The sequence below is a fragment of the Aquarana catesbeiana genome, linkage group LG03, assembly GCF_042186555.1.
Source record: "Aquarana catesbeiana isolate 2022-GZ linkage group LG03, ASM4218655v1, whole genome shotgun sequence".
In the NCBI taxonomy this organism is placed as follows: Eukaryota; Metazoa; Chordata; class Amphibia; order Anura; family Ranidae; genus Aquarana; species Aquarana catesbeiana.
Genome location: NC_133326.1, coordinates 350,304,436 through 350,328,207, shown reverse-complemented (window position 1 = coordinate 350,328,207; position 23,772 = coordinate 350,304,436). Strand labels below are relative to the sequence as shown.

The 23,772-nt window shown below is 42.6% G+C and overlaps 1 protein-coding gene across 3 annotated transcripts in view; it reads right to left on the bottom strand.

The window, feature by feature from the left end:
- Positions 1–23,772, bottom strand: part of CREBRF (CREB3 regulatory factor) — a 115,033-nt gene that overhangs the window by 20,153 nt on the left and 71,108 nt on the right. For all 3 annotated transcript variants that reach the window (XM_073620596.1, XM_073620597.1, XM_073620598.1), the window contains 4 exons: positions 21,893–22,018; positions 16,709–17,849; positions 13,444–13,638; positions 10,325–10,514 (listed from right to left, as the gene is read on the bottom strand). In XM_073620596.1, the coding sequence (XP_073476697.1) occupies positions 10,325–10,514; positions 13,444–13,638; positions 16,709–17,849; positions 21,893–22,018 (1,652 nt within the window). The remainder of the gene's footprint in view (positions 1–10,324; positions 10,515–13,443; positions 13,639–16,708; positions 17,850–21,892; positions 22,019–23,772) is intronic.

The following is a 23,772-nucleotide window of genomic DNA, read 5'->3' as shown; positions in this document are numbered from 1 at the left end:
CTCCAAATAGGTTTTGACCGTTCTCACTACATCTAGAGAATGTAGTGACTTTACTTCCGTAGAACAGGGTTCTGGAAAAAATAATAGCAAGCAGAACAATATCCTGGTTTAGATGAAAACCTGAAACCACCTTCGGTAGATGATGAGGAAACAATACTACTCTATCCTTATGAATAATTAAATATGGCTCTTTAAAGGAAAGAGCCAATTGTGATACTCTTCTTGCAGAAGAAATGGCTACCAGAAAAATTGGCTTCCTTGTCAAAAGGACCAAGGGAATATGTTGTATCTGCTCAAAAGGCTGTTTCTGCCGACAGAACTAAAGTCCCAAGGGTTATGGGGAGCTCTAACCGGTGGATTAAGCCGCGTTACCCCCTGTATAAAGCTTCGGACCAAAGAATGCGAAGCAAGCAGACACTGAAACAATACCGACAAGGCTGAGACTTGGCCCTTGAGGATGAAGGCCAGCTTCATCTCTAACCCCATTTGCAGAAAAGCAAGGATTCTCCCTATGACATACTTTCTGGGATGCCAACCTCTGGATTCACACCAGGAGACATATGCCTTCCAGACCCTATAATAAATGACTCTGGAAGCTGGCTTCCTTGCATTAATCAAGGTAGAAATTACTGAGCCTGAGAGCCCACGATTCTTCAGAATGTGGGTTTTAATAGCCAAACCGATAGCAGGTCTGGACGTGGTGGTAGGGTTCATGGGGGCCCTACCGCCATCTTTACTATTTCTGTATACCAAGATCTTCTGGGCCACACTGGGGCCATCAGAAGCACCGACTTCTTTTCCTGCTTGATCGTGGTAGCAGCAGAATAGGAGGTAATGCATAAATCAGTGAGAACTGATCCCACAGAGTCACCAATGCATCTGTTCCGCATGCAAGTGAATCCCTTGTTCTTGACACAAAGTTGTCGATCTTGTTGTTGAACCTGGACGCAAACAGATTTACGTCCGGGATCCCCCATATTTGGCATAAAGCCAGGAAGATGTCGAGGTGAAGAGACCATTCCCCTGGTAACAACTGCTGGGGACTTAAGTAGTCCGCCTGCCAATTCTCTACCCCTGGAATGAAGATTGACGATATGCACGGCACATGCTTTTCTGCCCAGATTAGAATCTGGTTTACCTCTCCCTGGGCTGCACGACTCCTGGTGCCCCCTTGGTGATTGATATAAGCCATTGCTGTTGCATTGTCGGATTGGATCCTAACAGGACAACCCTGCAACCTGAATGTCCAGGCCTTTAGGGCTAGGTATGCTGCCCGAATCTCTAGCATGTTGATGGGTAAGGTCCTTTCGGTTTTGGACCATTTCCCTTGGACAGTCGTCTCTTCCAGAACTGCTCCCCAACCCAAAAGGCTGAAATCTGTTACCACCTTCCAGGTAACTGGTAAAAAGGTTTTCTCTTTCCGCAGATTCTTGGGTACCAACCACCAACTGAGGCTTTGACGCACTATTGGCGACAAGTGCATCGGAAAATCTAGCGCCTGGACTTTCTTGCAGACAGGGTACTGTTTTGCAGCAGTCTTGAATGAAACTGAGCATAGGGAACCGCTTCGAATGAAGCCACCATCTTTCCCAACAACCTCCTACAAAGGTTAATAGAAGGAACCTTCTTTGCCCTGACTACCTGAACCATCTCCTTTATTGCGCCGATTTTTCCCTGGGGTAAAAACACCCTCTTCTGGGTTGTATCTATAACCAGACCCAAGTACTCTAGTCTTCTTACTGGTTTTAAAGAAGACTTATCTAGGTTGAGGACCCAACCTAAGTATTCCAGGTAGTTGACTGTGGTGACCAAGCTTTGGTCTAAGCGGGCTACCGACCGGTCTATTAAGAGCAGGTTGTCTAGGTACGCTATAATCGTTATACCCTGGGCCCTTAATCTGGCCAGAGGAGGAGCCAGGACCTTTGTAAAACACCCGAGGTGCAGTAGCTAGATCGAAAGGTAGAGCTACAAACTGAAAATTATGTTTTTCCACTTCGAAACGCAGATATTTATGAAGAGCGGGGAAAATAGGTACATGCAGGTATGCATCCTTGATGTCTATTGATGCCAGAAGTTCTCGTCCTCGTAGGATGGAGACTACTGATCGGATTGATTCCATGCGAAAAGAACAAATTTTTAGTAACCAGTTTAGATCTTTGAGATCTAGGATGGGTCTGGCATCTCCATTTGGCTTTGGCACCATGAAAAGGTTTGAATAAGACCCCAACCCCTGCTCTTCCATGGGAACCACCATGATTACTTTTTGCGACAAAAGTTGCTCCAACGCTTGAAAGAGAGACTTCTTTTTTTCTGGGTCTTTGGGAACATTTGATCTGGGGAAACAAGGGGACAGGAATTCTCGGAACTCCAATTTGTAACCTAGAGTTATTGTGGAGACCACCCATCTGTCCTGAAAATCCTCCTGCCAGACCCTTGAGAACTGTAGCAGTCTTCTCCCCCCACTCGAACGAGCGGGGGCGCCCCTTCATAAAGAGGCTTTAGCGTTCTATCTTGTAGATTTCCTCCCCCAGGACTTCTTTTGTCCCTGGGGTTGACTGAGTGTCATCTCTTGAACCTGGCGGTGGAGGCCGTCGCGACTGCCTGGAGACTGATGGCACTGGAGAAAGGGCCTTACACCACGGAAGGGGAAACCAGCCTGGAGCTTTTTACATGGCATTTCGGCTGACCAATTTTTCAACCACAAGATTCTACGAATATGCACCAACCCAAGCGTAAGGCGAGTGGTCTGAAAGATAGAATCTCTGATTGCATCAACTGCAAAACACAAAGCCGCTGGCAGGTTGGCTAACTCCCGGGCCTGCTGTTCAGTGAAAACCTTGAGCACCTGCTTCAAGTGATCTCTCAAGGATTAACATACCCTTGCCGCCACTGCAGGTTGAGCTACTGAACCTGCCAAGGAAAAAATGTTTTTTTTAACAGGAATTCCAATTTTTTATCGGTTGGATCCCTAAGCATTTGAGTGTTGTCAACAGGACAAGTTAAACTTATTCACAGAGGATAAAGCGGTGTCAATTACCGGTATACCCCACATCTTTGTGAATTTTTCCTCCATAGGATAAAGTGTTGAAAACTTTTTAGGAGGGAAAAAATGTTTATCTGGGTGATCCCACTCAGAATAAATAAGCTTTTCCAGCAAGGGAGGAACAGAAAAAGCATGCGCAGCTTGAGGAGCCTTCAGTGAACCCAAACAATATGTGGGCTTTTCAACCGACTCAGTTACGGGTAACTTAAATGTGGAGCGGACTATTTCAGTAAGAGTTTGCACCAGTAAATTTCTCAGCCTGTGAAGCTGAAGAGGGTTCTTCCCCACTTGATTCCTCGGAAGAGGAGTCATCAGTCTCATCCCAGTCCTCTGAGAGGGATTTGTCTCCCCTTTCCCAGAGTTCCTCTGTTTGAGGGTCCTGGGTGGTAGAAGGGGACCTAATGCGTTTTCTTCCACTTTGTGAAGATACGATTAAGGCCATTAATCTTTCCTCTAATCCACTTATGGTTGAGGAAAAAACCTCCTGAGTAATATATACAGGGGCGGAAATGCCAGAAGCAGTTGCAGCCCCTGACAGCTCACCTTGACCAGCCTCCCTAGGTCTTTCAGGGGGAGATGGCGTTGCAGAAGGGGGGTCCTCAGAGCCTGATGGAGATCCCTTTGAGCCCCTATTTTTCGGGGTATTTGTACCTCCCCTTCTGCCCATAATGCTAAGCACAAATGCAGAGGTACTACCAGAAATGCACCACTGCTGAGCAAAATAGTCTAGCAACTGCCGCTGCTATCAAGGCTCAGTCTGATGCTAAGTAAATGTTGCCTGGGAATGCCTGTGTCACCCACACTCACATGCAATCCATCTGCTCTGTGACCCTCCTTGAGCTGTGTGCACCTGCAAAAAAGTGCACCTTTATAGCCTTGGATAGCCCGCGCTGTGGGCGTTAAACCACGCCGACATTGCGCTTATGCTCCGCCTCCCTCCTCCGACCACCCCCCCTCATCTTTTTCAAAAAAGACCGCTTTTCCCGCGCGAGCCGAGGGCTCCAATCCGGTCAGATCGCACATGGGGGGGGGGGGGGGGAAGGAGGCTGGGGCAGAGGAGAGCCGGTAGATGAAGAGCCGCCATAATGGCGGAAGGCGGTGCGGCATACCGCCAATTGACACATGGCCTCTAGCCTGGAGGAAGCTGTGGGGGGCATTCCTGGAAAGAAACCCCCCCCCCCCCCCTCCCACATCCTACCTGGAGCATGAGCTCAGAGGAAGCGTGCGGCTTGTGACACAGAGACAAAACTGACAAGCATGGAATCAGGTATGTGCTCTTGACAGCCTCCGGTGACGACTTTAGGCATAGCAACATTTACTCAAAGGAGAAAAACCCACAAGAATTAGAAAAATTCTTTAGGAATCTCCCTTACCTTATCCAGCTGCAGGGTTCTGTGGTAACAGACCCAATCTTCACCGCTCACGAATCGGGACCCCTTGTTATCAGGGGATCCACACTCCTGGGCCTGTAAAGCACCCTGCCAGGAAAATATGGCTAAAAAAAGCCCAATACTGGATCCCGGGGTCTAGCTCTCTGAAAAAAAAAAAAGAAGCGTTACAGGTAAAACTTTGTTTCTTCGGACACGAGGCCCGGGTACCATTCAATTCGGCCTGGAAAAGGCACTTTGAATGGATCCGGTTGCATGGCCTGCCCCAGCAAGGAATATTCCAGCGGAGCACAGCACATCTTTACTCGTGACAAACACCTTACACACTGGTGAAAAATTGAGGTACTCCCAGTAAGGGAAGGGGTTATATGGGGGCTAAACTTCCTGTCTAGGGTGTGCCAGTGTCCATCACCTAGTGGTGCCTATATAACCCATTCAGTAAATACTGTGGCTCTGTGTCCCGTGATGTACGAAAAAGAAAAAGGTGTAGAAATGCACTTAGGAGGAGACCCTGCCGACTATTGTAACATCTATGTTTTATTGTGACCTTTGCAGTGCCGCTCCAAGCAGGCGTATGTCCTCTTTCCCCTTGGTCCTCAGTTGTAGGGGTGCCAACGATCAAGTGGTATCATCTAGAAACAACAATAATTGATATCCGGAATGCTGGTTTCCTGCCCGACCTGTTTAGAGTGTATTGTAAGGCCTCATCAAGTGCTTCTCTACTGACCACGCCTTCTGGTGCATTTCCCCCCGACCACCAGGGCTTAGTCATAGAGGCTTATGATTAAGCTCCAGTGAGCGGGGCGAAATGTGTCAGTGGGTGTGGTCAGCAGAGAATGACTGGCTGAAGCCGTATAACACACTATTATCCCCGAGGAAGACATGTGATTAGGCCTGTGTCGTCACATGTAGGGGAGAGGCTAGGACGGTGGAGGAAACAGTCTCTTCTCGTTTGAGCAAACTACTGACACACACAAAAGATTTGAAGCCACTTGGAAAAGGATTTTGTACTTAATGCTTTTTTTATAGTTTGGTGCGCTGGAAGCACCAATGAAATGTGAGTACCCTAATGTTAATGTTATAAATTTACAAACAAATCGATAATGCACTATCCAGCCTCTTTCCTATTTTTAACATTGAGGATTTCTTCTCTGGATTTTACCGTGGGATCCTGCTGAAAATATCTGTACTCAGAGCCTAGGAGTGGCTCAAAAGTTTATGTGCGGTCACACAGCTTGAGGTGAGTGCAATTACATAGGGGGAGAGCACGTGTGTAAATTTACCCTCGTGTCAACCAGGATTTTTTCAGCACAAGAATCACGTTATGGAATATTATTACACATATGCACTTTAATATTTGTGGATTTGAAGATTTTTGAGGACAACACTTGCTACCAATGCAAAGATTTTTTTTCACTGTGAACTTGCTCGTTACATACTTTTATTTGTTGTATTTCATTAATATATATATATATATTTATTATTGTTGTTATTGCACTAGTATCCTTGTATCAATAAGGACATTATCACACAGCGCTGCATATTCTTTGTTATTTTTGTATAAAACACACTCTACACAGGTCGGGTATGAAAGCAGCTTTTCGTATGTGTTCTATATTTTATTACTGGTGTTGAAAAGGCATGCATCATACTTACCATTGGTCACTTTAGTGCATCAAACTTTCAGTATTTACCAGTGTAAAGCTGACCGATAGATGGTTTGTTTTATTTTCAGCCAGCTGGCTGATTAAAAATGTTTTTTTTCATTTTAAAATGAACAGATTTCACCATCCACACAAACGAGGTGGATGGAGGAGAGCTGTCAGAATACACTGATTCACGGCTGCAGCTGATGAACCAGTCACTACTGAACCGGCTGGATTTCGATTTGTCTATGGCCAGCTTTACATGTGACATGTCTAGGTGCGTGGGGTCTCCATGTCCCTGCTTCCCATCATTACCCCCAATCCCTGGAAGCCACTATGCCACTAGCATGTCCTTACAGATTTCCTGGCACAGTCTCTGCACAGTCAATTGATATATTACTAGGCTGTGCTGGCAGCTCAGAGGCACACAAGTGATGCAGTAGTCAAGGGCGTGGAACAACTTCAACACATCTAGAAGTTTTGGACTGGGAAGATTGCAGTGGCATATGAAACTCTTTTAAAATCAGAAAAGTTTGATTCAACACAGGGTCTCACGAGGAGTATGATTTTTGCCTTTTACACAGAATAAAATATAGACGTGACAAGGTTATGGTGTGGATTCTTAGTATAGGCAGCTATGTAGCGGCTTGTAGATTTGGTAACACAGCTGTTTCTACACAACTGCTCTGCATGGAAGCTTTACAACCAACTTTTCTTGGTGCCTGCATTGTCATTTCTTCAAATCGATTGTCTGTAACTAAGCTCTGTGACTTTTGTGAAGGCACCAGGATCCAGGAGCCATAAAAAAACAAACACAGATGCAATTGCAAAAACATAAAAAAATGAAACATTAGCAGATACATTTGTTGTCTCCATTACACGTTGCTAGTGGTATCACATTTCACATTGAGCACACTCACAGCATTTAGTTGCCTTGGAGCCCCTCACCCCTAAGTGCAATAAACAAATAACAGGCACAGAAATGTGGTGAACAGTGTCCAGAAATACTCAGCAGCTCATCCCTTACTGCACTCGCTCCCCTGTGAATGTTGAATTGTATTTGGACTAAGGCTGCCTATACAGTAGTAGAATTTAGTTAGACATTTTTCATTCTAAAGCAGAACTAAACCCAATGATTTAACAGTTTCAAAAAAAGTTACATTCCTGGCATGCCGGGAATGCCAGCTGTCACATTGGTTGTGCTGTCAAACCATGACATTGCTGATGTCATAAATGATCACATGATCAGCATCATGGCAGTTGCAGATCAAACAGAGCCTAAGATGGCAACTTCCTTGGCTGAACATAATAGGAGGGTTTAGTTACACTTTAAAAACATTAGTTCAATATTCTAATCGTTAAACAGGGTTGAACAGATGTTTGTTTTTGACTGCAGTGACAAGATAACTTGAAGGAGCAGGATGGAAAATGTTTCTTCATCTAATTTCTAACAGCGTATGTGGTTTTCATTTGGTAAAGTTTATTTATTCCAAAATCAAATGTTAAAAGCAAATTTAATTTTGAACTACTTTCAAACCATATTCATTAGGCCTGATTCCCAACTTTGCGTTTTTTGGTGCTTTTTGCTGAAACGTACTACAGTCCATTTAACATGGTTTGCTATTGGACAAAGTCACAGCTATGCTTTTTTCAGCCACTGCGCTTTTGGAAAGGGTCAGGGACTTTTTTTAAACGCAAAACTGTGCTTTTTTGGTTCCATGGACTTCAATGGAGAAGCTGCAAATAAGCACGTAGTGTGTTTTTGCCACGATTTGTTTTTTTTAATCCTTTTTTCTTACTAATTTGTTGTTGGGCAAATTAAAAAATACAAAAACGCAAATCGCGGCAAAAACATACTACATGCTTTTCTGCAGCTGCTCCATTCAAGTCTATGGAACCAAAATAAAAAAAAGCACAGTTTTGCTTTTAGAAAAGTCCCTGACTCTTTCCAAAAACACAGCGGCTGGAAAAAAAAAACATAGATGTGAATGTGTCCCATAGGAAATCATGTTAAATGAACTGTAGCGCATTTCTGCAAAAAGCACCAAAAAATGCATAGGTGTGAACCAGGCCTAAGGGAGGGTTGTAACCCCTGCCTTCTGTGTCCCATTTCAAAGACTTCCATTCACTTCCTGTCTTATAGCCAAACAGGAAGTAAGAGGAAATCCATGCAAATTAAGGGAATTCCTTGGGGACCCCCAGGTCACCAGAACTAAAGTCCCCATAGGAAAATTTCCCCTCCATTTATTTTTAGGGGACGACCCAAAATTTGGGATTTTCTTTTACTTTCAATGCCAATAGTAAACGGGGCAAATAGAGAGGGGGACAGGGGCACAGACAGCAATAAGAACTGGCAGGTGTTCTAATCCCTCTGAACTGAAAGGCTGCAGAATATGAGTTTGGTTGTTGATGGGTGTCAAGATCTGTGATAACAGTGTTAAGATGTGCTTTAATTGAGTAAGCAAACCAATGACAATTTTGTTAGCCCCCAGAAAATCATCAGAGACAAAGGTTACAGTTGTGCTCATAAGTTTACATACCCTGGCAGAATTTATGATTTCTTGGCCATTTTTCAGAGAATATGAATGATAACACAAAAACAACGTTTCTTTCACTCATGGTTAGTGTTTGGCTGAAGCCATTTATTATCAATCAACTGTTTACTCTTTTTAAAATCATAATCACAGAAACTACCCAAATGACCCTGATAAAAAGTGTACATACCTCAGTTCTTAATACCATGTATTGCCCCCTTTAACATCAATGACAGCTTGAAGTCTTTTGTGGTATTTGTGGATGAGGCTCTTTATCTTCTCAGATGGTAAAACTGCCCATTCCCTTTTGGCAAAAAGCCTCCAGGTTCCTGTAAATTCTTGGGCTGTCTTGCATGAACTGCACGTTTGAGATCTCCCCAGAGTGGCTCAATGATATTGAAGTCAGGAGACTGAAATGGACTCTCCAGAACCTTCACTTTATTCTGCTGTAGCCAATGACAGGTTGACTTGGCCTTGTGTTTTTGATCATTGTCATGTTGGAATGTCCAAGTACGTCCCATGCGCAGCTTCCTGGCTGATGAATGCAAATGTTCACCCAGTTTTTTTTGATAGCATACTGCATTCATCTTGCCATCACTTTGTAGCTCGCACATCCCCAAAACATCAGCGATCCACCTCCGTGTTTCACAGTAGGAATGGCGTACCTTTCATCATAGGCCTTGTTGACTCTTCTCCAAATGTAGCGTTTATGGTTGTGGCCAAAAAGCTCAATTTTGATCTCATCACTCAAAATGACCTTTTTCCAGAAGGTTTGAGGCTTGTCTCTGTGCCGTTTGGTGTTTTGTAAGCGGGATACTTTGTGGCATTTGAGCAGTAATGGCTTTCTTCTGGCGACTCGACCATGCAGCCCATCTTTCTTCAAGTGCCTCCTTATTGTGCATCTTGAAACAGCCACACCACATGTTTTGTCCTGTATTTCACCTGAAGTTATTTGTGGGTTTTTCTTTGCATCCCAAACAATTTTCCTGGCAGTTGTGGCTGAAATTCTAGTTGGTCCACCTGACCGTAGTTTGGTTTCAACAGAACTCCTCATTTTCCATCTCTTGATTAGAGTTTGAACACTGCTGATTGGCATTCTCAATTCCTTGGATATCTTTTTATATCCCTTTCCTGTTTTATACAGTTCAACTACCTTTTCCTGCCGATCCTTTGACAAATTAATTTTGCTTTCCCCATGACTCAGAATCCAGAAACGTAAGTGCAGCACTGGATGAAAGATGCAAGGGTCTGTCAGGAGTCCAGAAACTCATTGACCGTTTATACACACACACTCATTACAAGCAAACAGATCACAGGTGAAGATGGTTACCTTTAATAGCCATTCAAACCCCTTTGTGTCAACTTGTGTGCATGTTATCAGGCCAAAATCACCAGGGTATGTAAACTTTTGATCAGGGTCATTAGATAGTTTCTGTTGTGATTATGATTTAAAAAGAGTAAACACAGTTGATAATATATGGCTTCAGCCAAACACTAACCATGAGTGAAAGAAATGTTTTTGTTTTATCATTCATATGCTCTAAAAAATGGCCAAGAAATCAAATTCTGCCAGGGTATGTAAACTTTTGAGCACAACTGTATATTCTGCCTAATAAATCACCTTTGAAGAGAATATTGTAGAGCTTTTGTCATGTTCTGCAGGTGAATGGTAAATTTGTGATAATTCCCATTTATTAATAATAGCCAACATACCTGGAAGCCAGCTTGTTTTTCTCCTTACGAGATCGCGGCCTGGCAGTGACAGGAAGCTCCGATACAGGTGTTAGGTCACTGATTACTTTATTCAGTTTACGTAGCTCACCACCGATCTGCAGAAGCTTTCTTGGATTTGGAGTCAGGTCTTCCACATCTGTCCTGCGAGACTTCTTCACAGTGTACTTGCCTGCGCACACACACACCCACAATAGTGCACTTATCAGTAATGTAATGTATAGCATGCTGCTAAATAAAATACCTTAATTACTGCAGTGGAAATGTACAAAACTCTATAGTCACAATAACACTGCGGTCGCACACTGTCCCATGAACAAATCCAGAAATGTCTGCCGGATTATACTGAGGGCGTGGTGCTTGGGAAAATGGAGCACGGTCATTCTTTAGGTTTCATTTTTAGGCCTCATGCACACAGGCGTAGGAATTTATGCTCCAAATATACTGGATTTTTCCTGACAGAACTTGGCAGAAAAAAATAGCTTCCATGTTGTGTATATATATGCGCGTATGGCGTTGAGTGTAAATGCGTTCCCCTGGCCAGAATATTTATTCTGGCCAATGGAATTAATTTACATTAAATTATGCTCATAAGCTCCTCTCTTAACCACTTCAATACCAGGCACTTATACACCTTCCTGCCCAGACCAATTTTCAGCTTTCAGCGCTGTCGCAAATTGAATGACAATTGCACGGTCATGCTACACTGTACCCAAACTAAATTTTTATCATTTTGTTGCCACAAATAGAGCTTTCTTTTGGTGGTATTTGATCACCTCTGGGATTTTTATTTTCTGCTAAACAAATAAAAAAAAAAAAGACCGAAAATTTTGAAGAAAAAATTTTTTTTTGTTTCAGTTACAAAACTTTGTTAACAAATACTTCACTGATGGGGCTGCACTAACGGGCACTGATGAGGTGGCATTGATTATGGGCACTAATATGCGGCACTGATGGGGCATTGATAGGCGGCACAGATGGGCATGGATACGTGGCACTGATGTACTTAAAGTGGATGTAAACCCAAAAATTGTATTTTTTTTTTTTTTATGTCATAATGTAGAGTATATACGATTTTCTATCATTTGAGCCCAGTCTTGCCACAAAGAGTTAATCCAGCTCTGAGCAATCCTCTTTTATTGTTCAGTGAGATAAATCTTGACAAACAGAGAAAAACTTTGTCAAATCTTCCCCCTTGCTGTGAGTGACAGGTGATTTACATATCTCGTGCACTAGCCTAAGACATGCATTATTTTTTTAATTCCCCCCCCCCCACTCCTTTCTTCAGCAGCTCTGCAAGGATTGGGTGTTCCACACCTCAGCATGATTTGGCATGCTGAAGTCATGTGGTTACTTTCCTGTCTTTTCACTGGATGTTAGGCATCCTCGGGGGGGGGGCGCATGTAGATATACGTCGACACAATAGTACGGACAGGCAAATGGGCGTACAGTCACACTCACGAAGCTCAAGGGTCCCGCGGACTCGATGTCCACGGGGATGCCTGCGATTGTCTCACAGAGAGGAAGAACGGGGAAATGCTGATGTAAACAAGCATTTCCTCGTTTGGCCTAGTGACACTGACACTGATCACAACTCCCTGTAATCGGAAGCGGTGATCAGCATCATGTCACATGTAGCCCATCCCCCCTACAGTTAGAATCACTCCCTAGGACACACTTAACCCCTACAGCCCAACCTAGTGTTAACCCCTTCACTGCCAGTCACATTTACACAGTAATCAATGCATTTTTAATCGCACTGATCGCTGTACAAATTTGAATGGTCCCAAAAAAGCGCCAAACGTGTCCGATCTGTCCGCCATAATGTCGCATTCACGATAAAAATCACAGATCGCCGCCATTACTAGTAAAAAATAAATAAATAAATTAATTAATAAAAATGCCATAAAACTATCCCCTATTTTGTAGACGCTATAACTTTTGCGCAAACCAATCAATAAACGCTTATTGCGATTTTTTTTTACCAAAAATATGTAGAAGAATACGTATCGGCCTAAACTGAGGAAAAAAAAAAATTTTTTAATACATATTTTTTGGGGATATTTATTATAGCAAAAAGTAAAAAAATAATGCGTTTTTTTCAAAATTGTCGCTATTTTTTTTGTTTATAGCGCAAAAAATAAAAACCGCAGAGGTGATCAAATAAAAAAAAAGAAAGCTCTATTTGTGGGGAAAAAAGGACGGTAATTTTATTTGGGAGCAACGACCGTGCAATTGTCAGTTAAAGCGACGCAGTGCCGAATTAAAAAAAGTGCTCTGGTCTTTGGCCAGCCAAATGGTCTGGGGCTTAAGTGGTTAATGCAGCTTTAGTGCATTTTTTTTTTTTTATGCCTCAAAAATTGCTGCTTCTAAAATCATGATCTAAACACGTGATGTGCATGGCTACATAGGCTTTCGTATATGTTGTGTTTTTTTATACATGTGTGCATGAGGCCTTAAAAGGGGTTGTAAAATCAAAAATTTTTTTATCTTAATGCATTCCTGCACCTGCAGGGGGGTGCAGGGCCGGGCTGCGGCCTCATGTCTGGATACACAGAGCTGTGACTCGGCTCGGGTACCCCCCATAGCAAGCACTATACAGAAGAGAGGGGCCAGGAGCACAGAAAAGGCACCCGAGAAGAGGAGGATCCGGGCTGCTCTGTGCAAATCTGATGCACAGGGCAGGTAAGTATAACTTTTTTTTATATATAAAAATAACAAACAACTGTCCTCTTAAAGCAAAAACTGTTTTTTTAATATATATTGTGTAGCTCCTTTATGTCAACCTAGCAGCCTATAAAATACCATAGCGTTTTCTTTTCGCTTTACTTTTTTTTTTTTAAACTGACTCTCTGAAAAAAGAAAACCAAATAACAGAAATAATAAAATGTTATTTTTAAATAGATGTGAAGATTAAAATAGATAAATCTTTAGTGTTCAGTATCTAACCTGTACCTGAAATAGCTGGATTTTCACTGCAACACCCCCTTCAATGTCCTATTCTGTACAGTTATTACAAGTAATATAGAACATTACTAATTGTTCACTACTGACCATTTAGTGAATATGGAAACTGGCAAAGGTAGCAAAATTTTAAGTACCGTGATGCAGGCCATTCTTCTGGTACATATTACTGGGAAGCGTGTCTCTGTTCCATTCAGATGGTCTCAGCATCCCTTCCTGTTGAGAAGGCATTAATTGCTCGCTATATTCCCAGAAATACCTTCGCTTTCCTCTTTTCCTCGATGACACGGCAGTTATTCCTTTCAAATCTTCAACAGAATCATTTTCATAACCTAAAATGTTAAATTTCATATTCATAAAAGAATGTTAAAACATGAGGCAGATTAATATAGATTAGGAGGAAGAAAATGCAAAAGTGTTGTTCATGGAAACCACTCCAATGACCTGTACACACGATCAGACATTCCGACAACAAAATCCATGGATTTTTTCCGACGGATGTTGGCTCAAACTTGTCTTGCATACACATGGTCACACAAAGTTGTCGGAAAATCCGATGGTTCTGAACGCGGTGACATAAAACACGTACATTGGGACTATAAACGGGGCAGTAGCCAATAGCTTTCGTCTCTTAATTTATTCTGAGCATGCGTGGCACTTTGTCCGTAGGATTTGTGTACACACGATCGGAATTTCCGTCAACGGATTTTGTTGTCGGAAAATTTTATAGCCTGCTCTCAAACTTTGTGTGTCGGAAATTCCTATGGAAAATGTGTGATGGAGCCCACAACATGGTCGGAATTTCCGACAAGGTCCTATCACACATTTTCCATCGGAAAATCCGACCGTGTGTACAGGGCATAACTGATTTTCTAGTGCATGCTGGAAAAAAGGACAACAGCCACAGGTTACAGTGATCAACACTCTTCATATAACTGGGTAGGTTATAGTACAAAATTCTTCATTAATCAGCATGTGCAACTGCAAACTAACCTTTTCCCCCAAGGTAACGGACTCTCAAGCTCACACTGCAGTTACACAAGCAGTTGCAGCAAACATTTTTTTCCTTTTTGGATAAAGGTTTTGCATAAATAAATAAATAAAAGCGGATAATTTAAAGCACCCTTGTCATTGGTAAATGGTTTGTCTCAACACTGTTAACTGACAGAATCTTCCACCCCCACATGTAATAGTGATGGTCCATCTAGCCCTTCTCTCCCCATCTCATCGCATTCACCCACCTCCATTTCTACCCTCCAGTGGCTAGAGCACCCAGGGACCACTGCACAGGAGATCAAGCCATATACCATTCTTTACTTATACCTACCATATAGCGATGTGCCATGGCATGGCCACCTGTGCATAGACCATGACGTCCAGACAATTGTTTATAGGTTATAGGTTTTAGATCTGTTTTTGTTTTTTGTTGGTGTCCAATTTTTGTTTGTTTGTGTTGCCATATCCACTGGCCATGTTGCCTAGTGGCCTTCGGATATACATCTTGTCTATTATATTATATCCTCCAATTGGAGGAAGATCATGTATGATCTTTTTAATTGATTGTTAAAGTGGTTGTAAACCCTTTACAACCACTTTTGCCTACAGGTAAGCCTATAATAAGGCTTAACTGTAGGTAACGTGAATTTCTCCTAAACTTGCACAGCTTAGGAGATATTCACTGTATACACATGTGCCGACGTCATCAGCATATGTGCACTGAAGAAACGGCACGTACGTGTCGTTTCTTCAGCTGCTGTGCCGTGACTGCGGCTTGTGCGGGAGTGCCGTCATCGCAGCTCTGGCCAGTCACAGCACCGGAGCACGTGAACCTGGAAGTAACATTCCGGAGACATGTCGCCCACCACAGCGGTGTACGGGGACCGCTGCAACAGCATTGTTCTAAGGTATTTCATAATGAGGTAGTAGGCGATGCATACTAACCTCATTATGCCTTTGTCTTGCAGGTTGTTTTTCTTTTTTTTTTGCAGCATTTACAACCACTTTAATAAAATTATATACCATTTAACCCCAACACTGCATGCTGTTTCACTCATATGGCCAGTTCTTCTTCTACTCTAGTGGGGAATTTTGTCTATATGCAATATAGTGACACTACCTCAATTTGGTAAGCGTTGTTAATGTGGTGTATTAGTATGCATTTTGACTGATGTCTATTGCCCTTAACCTGTCATTTTTTTATATATCAATCTTGTACTTGCTTATAATAGCCTATAATATAATCTAATATTTAGATATGCAGCCGATGACATCTTTGGCGAATGCGCTCTGAAGGAACGGCCGCCCAGGCCGTTCCTTCAGAACCCTGTGCCATAAATGATAGCACCCCCACCTTCAGAATCCTGTGCCATAAATGATAGCACCCCCACAAATGCGCAGGAGTGACTCAATCGCGGCTCTGGACAGTCACACAGCCAGATTCCACACTAGAATGCTTAGTTTTCAGGCAAGTTTCACATAATGTGCTAGTATGTGATGCATACTAGTACATTATTGCTTTACCTTGCAGATCTAAAAAAAAAAAAAAAAAAAAAAAAAAAAAGCACATAGCGGTTTATAACCACTTTAAGGATCAGGAAGGTAAGTGCAATATAATAAAATGTTTGCTTTTGGGTTTAATAGTACTTTCAATTTTACATGATACAGAAAACAGCTCCAACTCAAGGTCAGACTTTGCGTAAAACACCATATAACAGGACAAAACAAGTAGAGTGGTCAATTATATGAGGATGAGAATCAATGTAAGGACTTGTACTATATTACAGTGGAACCTTGGATTATGAGCATAATCCATTCCAGGCGAATGCTTGTAATCCAAAGAAATATAATTTTGCAATACTGCATGTGGCCAGACGTAGGGGGGCACCGGAGAGACTCAAATACTCAGAGACAGCTCAGATGCACTTGGAAACCCTCAGAAAGGCTTGGAAACACTTGGGAATGGAGTATTTCCGAGCGGTTCCGATTGCCACCAGCGCCCCGCACCTCTGGCAAAATGCGGTAATGCACACAACAGAGGCTTGAATCCTGCAGCAAAAATATTACTCAGCATAGATAGAAGCCCTTGGTGTTTTCCAGTGCTAGGAAAAATAGAGGTTGCTACTGCTGGCTGTCATACTCTCTAACATACATACTGCCAGTCCCAGGGGCTTGGTGCAAGCATTCAAGCAGTAAAACTGGAACTTCTTATTTGCAAAATTATTTTGAGTAATTTAGAAATGTACTGAAGCATTTTATCAGTATGGCAGCTAGGAAACAAATGTTTTCAGAAAGAGAGGTCGCAAGGGTACAGTGGTAGCTTCTTTATTTCTCTCAACACAGATTCCCTTTAATCATGTGGAATGTGTGGCAATATTTGACTGACAGTTGATAGAGAGAACATACCTGGCTCTGAGAAGGTATCACTGATATCATCTTTGTCATCTTCATTGTCTTCTTCCTCTTCTTCCTCCTCCTCCTCCTCCTCTTCTTCTTCTTCTTCTTCCTCTTCCTCCTCTTCTTCTTCCTCCTCCTCTTCTTCCTCCTCTTCTTCATTCTCAGAAAGCTCGTGTTCACTACCAAATCCTTCATCATGTTCTTCTTCATCCAAATCAATCTCCTCGTCCTCCTGCTGGCTATCTGTCTTGATGGCTGATTCGGCAAGCCCCTCTGAGATGAAAAGTGAATAGTTGTGCTCCTCTTTCTTTTGTGAGGGATCAGACACAGAAGCTGAAACAGTAACACTAGCTTCCACAATCCCAATTGTGGCCACATTCTGCGGAGGACAGAAAAGCTTTTGAGTCTCTCTGAAAGGCAAAATGGCACAGCTTCTTCGGCCTATGGAGGGCTCATCAATTGTCCTTTCCTGCTTTTTGGCTACAGCGCCACAAAAACAAGTATTTTCCTTGGCTGCATCTATGGCAACCACAGTGCTTGTTGGTCGGCTTGGAAGTGCTGAGCTGATCTTTACCTTAGCCTTTTTTACATAGTCCTTGCACTCTCCATGGATATTAATTTTCTCATCACAAGAAATATTAGTCTTTGCTACCATCTGGGTACTTGCTGCTGTCTTGGCAGCTTTTTGGGAGCAGTCAGGGCATGGCACTTCGATGACAGGGGCAGTCTTAGATGAACAAACCGGAACAGCCACCCTTCCTGATGCCACCTTCTTTCCTGGAAAAAATGTGGCTTTACCACCAAGGAAACTTTCCGGGTAGCAAAGAGAGTCTGCGACTGACTGAGAGTCCTCACTATTTAGCTGAGCAAGAGTGGGGGTTTTACTGATAACTTCTTCATCCTGATAGGGACTTGAAAAGTCATCAAGACCAAGATAATCCACCTCTTTCGTTCCCCATATATCACAACTAGTTAGCTTTGTGTACTTGGTCAGATCCTCACAATATGTGTCCCACTGCTCCCAGTGAGATGTTAGGGGGGGACTGTTCCCAAGGATACCAGTAAATGAGTCAAATATTTCAAAGTCTTTGCACTCCTCCAACAACAGAAAATTATCTGCTGGGCTTTGTTGGTATCCCAGTTCTCTGTCCTGTTCAGAAAAAAAACAATAGATTGAAGTGCATCAATATGGCTTTTTATACATTTACACTTTTATTCAGAAAAGTGCTGAATGACAATCAAAAATGTTAAAGGTTTTGTACTTTAATGAAGTATTTCCAGGTAAGTTATTTTTTTCCCCATGTGCAGCATAAAAGACAAGTTAAAGAGTATGTAAACCCAACATTTCATATTTCTGATTTGTGCCTGGTGTACCCTGTACTTGTATAAAAAAAAAAAAAAAAAAAAAGTATCCTTTTCTCTTTGTATTGCTTCCTTTGTGTGAAATCCCTGGTGTTCCTGTCAGATCCTCTGCTTTCCTATCAAAAAATGACCACACTAAGCGTCAGAACACACTGTGGTCAGCTTTCTAGCTGTGCTGGGAACTCCGTGTGCTCTCCTCAAATAATTAGACTTGTCCTCACACCCCCACCCCCGCACAGCCTTTCACTGGGAATACCAGTGTTCTGCTGCCTTTCCTCCCCCCAGCTCTTATGCAGCTGAGAACAGCAGGAATGTGACCACTTAAAAAAAAAAGGGGGGGGGGGGGTATTTATAATGTTTTTTTGTTTTTTTTTGTTTTTTGTAGCTATATACAAAATGTTTTGCCTTTCATTTCTCATTTAAACTGAATTTGTTATTTTACAAGGTGATAGCTTACAATTACTTTAGGCCTAAGGAAGTGCAAGCTCCCTCCCCTGCACATTTGCATAACAAGAAAGGTCCATACAGAATATGAAGCATTCTGTGAATGGGCAAGCTTCAGTGTAAGAGAACCCAAACTCTCATGTCTCTGAACCAAAAAGGTATAGGGAGAGAATTACTACAGTATCTGGCCTGAAAGAATGTGTAAATATGAAAGAAATAATAGCAATACTTAAAGTGGTATACGTATGCTGAGGCTTTATTCAAAATGGTAAGTTTATTTTTTATTTATTTTTTAAATGAACAGAAAAAAAAGCAAACATTCAGCTATGCCACATCCCCTCCCAAGAAGAAATGACACTTTGCTACAATGTAAAGTAGTGAGTGTACAGTTTGTATAACAGTGTAAATTTGCTGTCCCCCCCCCCCCCCCCCTGCTGGCAGCAAAGTACACCCCATACGTGAAAATGTCCAAATCGGGCCCAAAGTGTTAATATTTTGTTTTGTCACCATTATTTTCCAGCACTGCCTTATCCCTCTTGGCATGGAGTTCACCAGAGCTTCACAGGTTGCCACTGGAGTCCTCTTCCAATCCTCCATGATGACATCACAGAGCTATTGGATGTTAGAGACCTTGCGCTCCCCCACCTGCCTTTTGAGAATGTTCCACAGATGCTTAATAAGGTTTAGGTCTGGAGACATCACCTTTACCCTCAGCTTCTTTAGCAAGGCAGTGGTCGTCTTGGAGGTGTGTTTGGGGTCATTATGTTGGAATACTGCCCTTGCGGCCCAGTCTCCGAAGGGGGGGGGGGGGATCATGCTCTGCTTCAGTATGTCACAGTACATGTTGGCATTCATGGTTCCCTCAATGAACTGTAGCTCCCCAGTGCCAGCAGCACTTTTGCAGCCCCAGACCATGACACTCCCACCTCCATGCTTGACTGTAGGCAAGACACACTTGTCTTTGTACTCCTCACCTGGTTGCCGCCACACACACTTGACACCATCTGAACCAAATAAGTTCATCTTGGTCTCATCAGACCACAGGACATGGTTCCAGTAATCCATGTCCTTAGGCTACTTGTCTTCAGCAAACTGTATGCGGGCTTTCTTGTGCATCATCTTTAGAGGAGGTTTCCTTCTGGGATGACAGCCATGCAGGCCAATTTGATGCAGTGTGCGGCGTATTGTCTGAGCACTGACAGGCCGACTCCCTACCCTTTCAACCTCTGCAGCAATGCTGGCAGCACTCATACGTCTATTTCCCAAAGACAACCTCTGGATATGATGCTGAGCATGTGCACTCAACTTCTTGGTCAACCATGGCGAGGCCTGTTCTGAGTGGAACCTGTCATGTTAAACTGCTGTATGGTTTTGGCCACGGTGCTGCAGCTCAGTTTCAGGGTCCTAGAAATATTTTTATAGCCTAGGCCATCTTCATGTAGAGCAACATTTCTTTTTTTCAGATCCTCAGAGAGTTCTTTGCCTTGAGGTGCCATGTTGAACTTCCAGTGACCAGTATGTGAGAGTGATAACACACCTGCTCCCCATTCACACCTGAGAACTTGTAACACTAACGAGTCACATGACACCAGGGAGGGAAAATGGCCAATTGTGACCAATTTGGACATTTTCACTTAGGAGTGTACTCACTTTTGTTGCCAGCGGTTTAGACATTAATGGCTGTGTGTTGTTATTTTGAGGGGACTGCAAATTTACACTGTTATACAAGCTGTACACTCACTACTTTACATTTTAGCAAAGTGTAATTTCTTCAGTGTGTCACATGAAAAGATATAATAAAATATTTACAAAAATGTGAGGGGTGTACTCACTTTTGGGAGATACTGTAATATACACTAACAATAAAGATAGCGGATGGCCAGAAAAAAGTCAGGCAGACGACAAGGTAACAATCACCGATATAGATACAGAGGCGTAGCTTGAAGTATGTGGGCCCCGATGCAAAAGTTGACCTGGGCCCCCCCACTACTTCCAACGTGCATGCAGATACATCCACAGCACGCCAAGATACTCAAAGTGGCTTAAGAGTTTTTAGTACCCAGAGTTCATCTTTATAGCAGAGGACAGGGATCACCGCTGGAGAATCAGAGGACAGGGATTACCGCTGGAGAATCAGAGGACAGGGACCCCTGGCAGGTCACTTGGCAGAGCTCCTTTCTAATCCCAGCACTGTATACAGTCCCCCTCCCCCCCACTACACAGGGCTGAAATCACATTCCTTTACACACAGTCTGGGGGGGGGCAAAGCCATGTGACACAAAATTTGGAGCCTGCAGCCTTTCAGGGGTCCCCCGAGGAGGTGTTAAGGGATTTGTTTTAGCAATTTCTGAAGGTTTCTCTGTCAGTGTTGGGGGAAGGTCACCTCCCAGAGGTGTGTCTCTTTTCCCCAGTTGTCAGGGAAGTGGGGTATGTAGACATCCCCGGGTGGAGTATCCCAGCTGGTGACTAGGAGACACTGAGCAGTGACATCAGTCAGGATGGCACTCTCCTCCTCTTGCCTCGCTGAGCTCGGTTACCATTCCATGTTGCCAGCACACAGCACAGACACTTCCCCATCCTGGGCTGTTCTCACCTCATGCTCCTCTCCATTCAGGAAATGGCTCAAAGCTTCTTCCCCAGCCAATGGGGAAAGGGTGTGGACTGTGGACGGCAAAGTAGAAGCCCAGACTGGAGCATGGCTGTGGGACCCTAGGGCAGATCAGAGCTAGATTTTGTGGAGGATATGATAATATGACAGGGAGGCTGCAGGGGCCCCCTGGAGATAGGGGCGGGGTTGCGACATTAATATCGTTCAATGGATGTAGTAGCCATTCTCAATGAACTCTCAAGGCGCTTATCAGATATTTAGGTTCTAATTTTGCTATTCATGTGCTTCATCCTTGACAATAGTTGCTCACAAATATAGGTAAAGCTGATGACATGAATAAGGCCTGATTGTGAAGATATTTCCTTGGGAAAATAATGTGGCCCAACACAAAATCGTAAACTTTCTTACAAATGTTGATTTTTTTGGGGGGGAATTTTTTTTGTAAAAAATGCACTTACACTTAGCGAGCACATGTGGCATAAAAGTCTAGTAAAGGGAGACTGCCAATTGTATATGTGTTTGCTAAGTGTAAACGCAATATTACAAAAATCCCCCCCCCCCCCCCCAAAATAACTTTACGATTTTGTGTTGGCCCTCATTCATGGCCCGTGGGCCACAGGTTGGACACCCTTGCCCTGGGTTCCACCTAGTTTCACTGGCAAATATGCATGACTCTATAAATTTAATTAACCCCGTTAAAAGAAAATATACAAAATCATGAGTGGAAAGTCTGCAAAGATTTAAAAAGGTCTCAAGTTCTCACTACTGTGATGACTTACCATTTCATACATGAAGTCTGGATCTGAGCTACTTGCTAGGAGATCTGTGCTCATTAATGTTTGCTCAGCAAAGGCTGGGCTGCGAAAAACATCCCCAAATGGAGGCTCCATTCCGCTGACATTTGGCTGTGTGAAAAGTCAGAAAGAAAATCAATTAGACAACATAAACTAGCAGTGTCATGTATCATAATGTATAAAGGTTATATGAAATAAACACCCAGTTGTTTGCTATAAAACCAACACTGTTAAACACTCACAGTCTGTGGACCTTGCTATGCAAATGTTAAAACATAACCTGACCTATATTTGTTGGGACCCCCCGCCCCCTTTTTACATTGTTCTCCAAGTTTGTGCAGGAAAGCCCTTCTGAAAGGCATTTTTTCAACCAGTTGCAGCACAGCCTGTTATAGTTTTATGTAAAATGCCTTAAAAAAGTATTCATACCCCTTAAAGTTTCCACATTTTGTCATGTTACAACCAAGATCGTAAATGTAATTTATTGGGATTTTATATGTGATAGACCAACACAAAGTGGCACATAATTGTGAAGTGGAAGGAAAATGTTTTACACAAAAATTATTTAAAAAATGTGGCGTGCATTTGTATTCAGCCCCCTTTACTCTGATACCCCTAACTAAAATCTAGTGAAACCAATTGCCTTCAGAAGTCACCTAATTAGTAAAGAGTCCATCTGTGTGTAATTTAATCTCAGTATAAATACAGCTGTTCTGTGAAGCCCTCAGAGGTTTTTAGAGAACCTTAGCAAACAAACAGCATCATGAAGACAGGAATAAAGTTGTGGAGAAGTTTAAAGCAGGGTTAGGTTATAAAAAAAAATATCCCAAGCTTTGAACATCTCATGGAGCACTGTTCAATTCATCATCCGAAAATGGAAAGAGTATGGCACAACTGCAATCCTACCTAGACATGGCCGTCCACCTAAACTGACAGGCCGGGCAAGGAAAGCATTAATCAGAGAAGCAGGCAAGAGGCCCATGGTAACTCTGGAGGAGCTGCAGAGATCCACAGCTCAGGTGGGAGAATCTGTCCACAGGACAACTATTAGTTGTTTTCTCCACAAATCCGAGAGTTAAAGTATAGCGCTATACATCAATAAATAAATTCAATAAATTAAATTATAATAACCATTAAATGACCAATGGTGTAAAAGATTCAAACGTACCTAAAGGGAATAGGATGTCTGACCTTACGTCAATATACAGGTATAAAGTAAGTGACTAATAACCTAACCCAAAAAAATGTGAACAAATGCATAGAAAGTGTTATGAATAAATATTATGAATAAAAATTTATATAACTATAAAAGTGTATCACACTGAAGGACACAAAAAAACAGATCATACAAAAGTCCAAAGAAGTCTAACAAGCCGTCATCTGAAACGCGTTGGGTGGACCTACCTACATACCACTCTTGTTTCTATCTATGCCTTTGATGACCGTTACCATGTGAGTTCATCCCTTTGTTTATATAATAAATATTTTACATCTACGGTATCACACTATGCGAGCATTTTATTCTTCCTTGCATGATTTATGATTATCGATTTGGAGTTCCCTATTGGGATATTTCCTATGAACCGGTGTCCGAGAACGTCTGCATCAAGTTTTCGTGGCTGTTTAAGCAGATACATCTTCCTAGCCAGCTGGTTATAAGCCTTTTTTGACTTGGGCGGCTTAAGCCTTTCCAAGTCAACAACATTCGGTAAGCCTCCTTATGATCACTGGTGGTGGTTTGCCTATTTCTTCAACTGTTTTTCCAAGTGATGTCTGCCAAACATGTCTCTGGATTTGTGGGATCATCCTTTACAATCTTTGGACTCCATTGTCTTATTTGCTGACATTCTTTGGACTTTTGTATG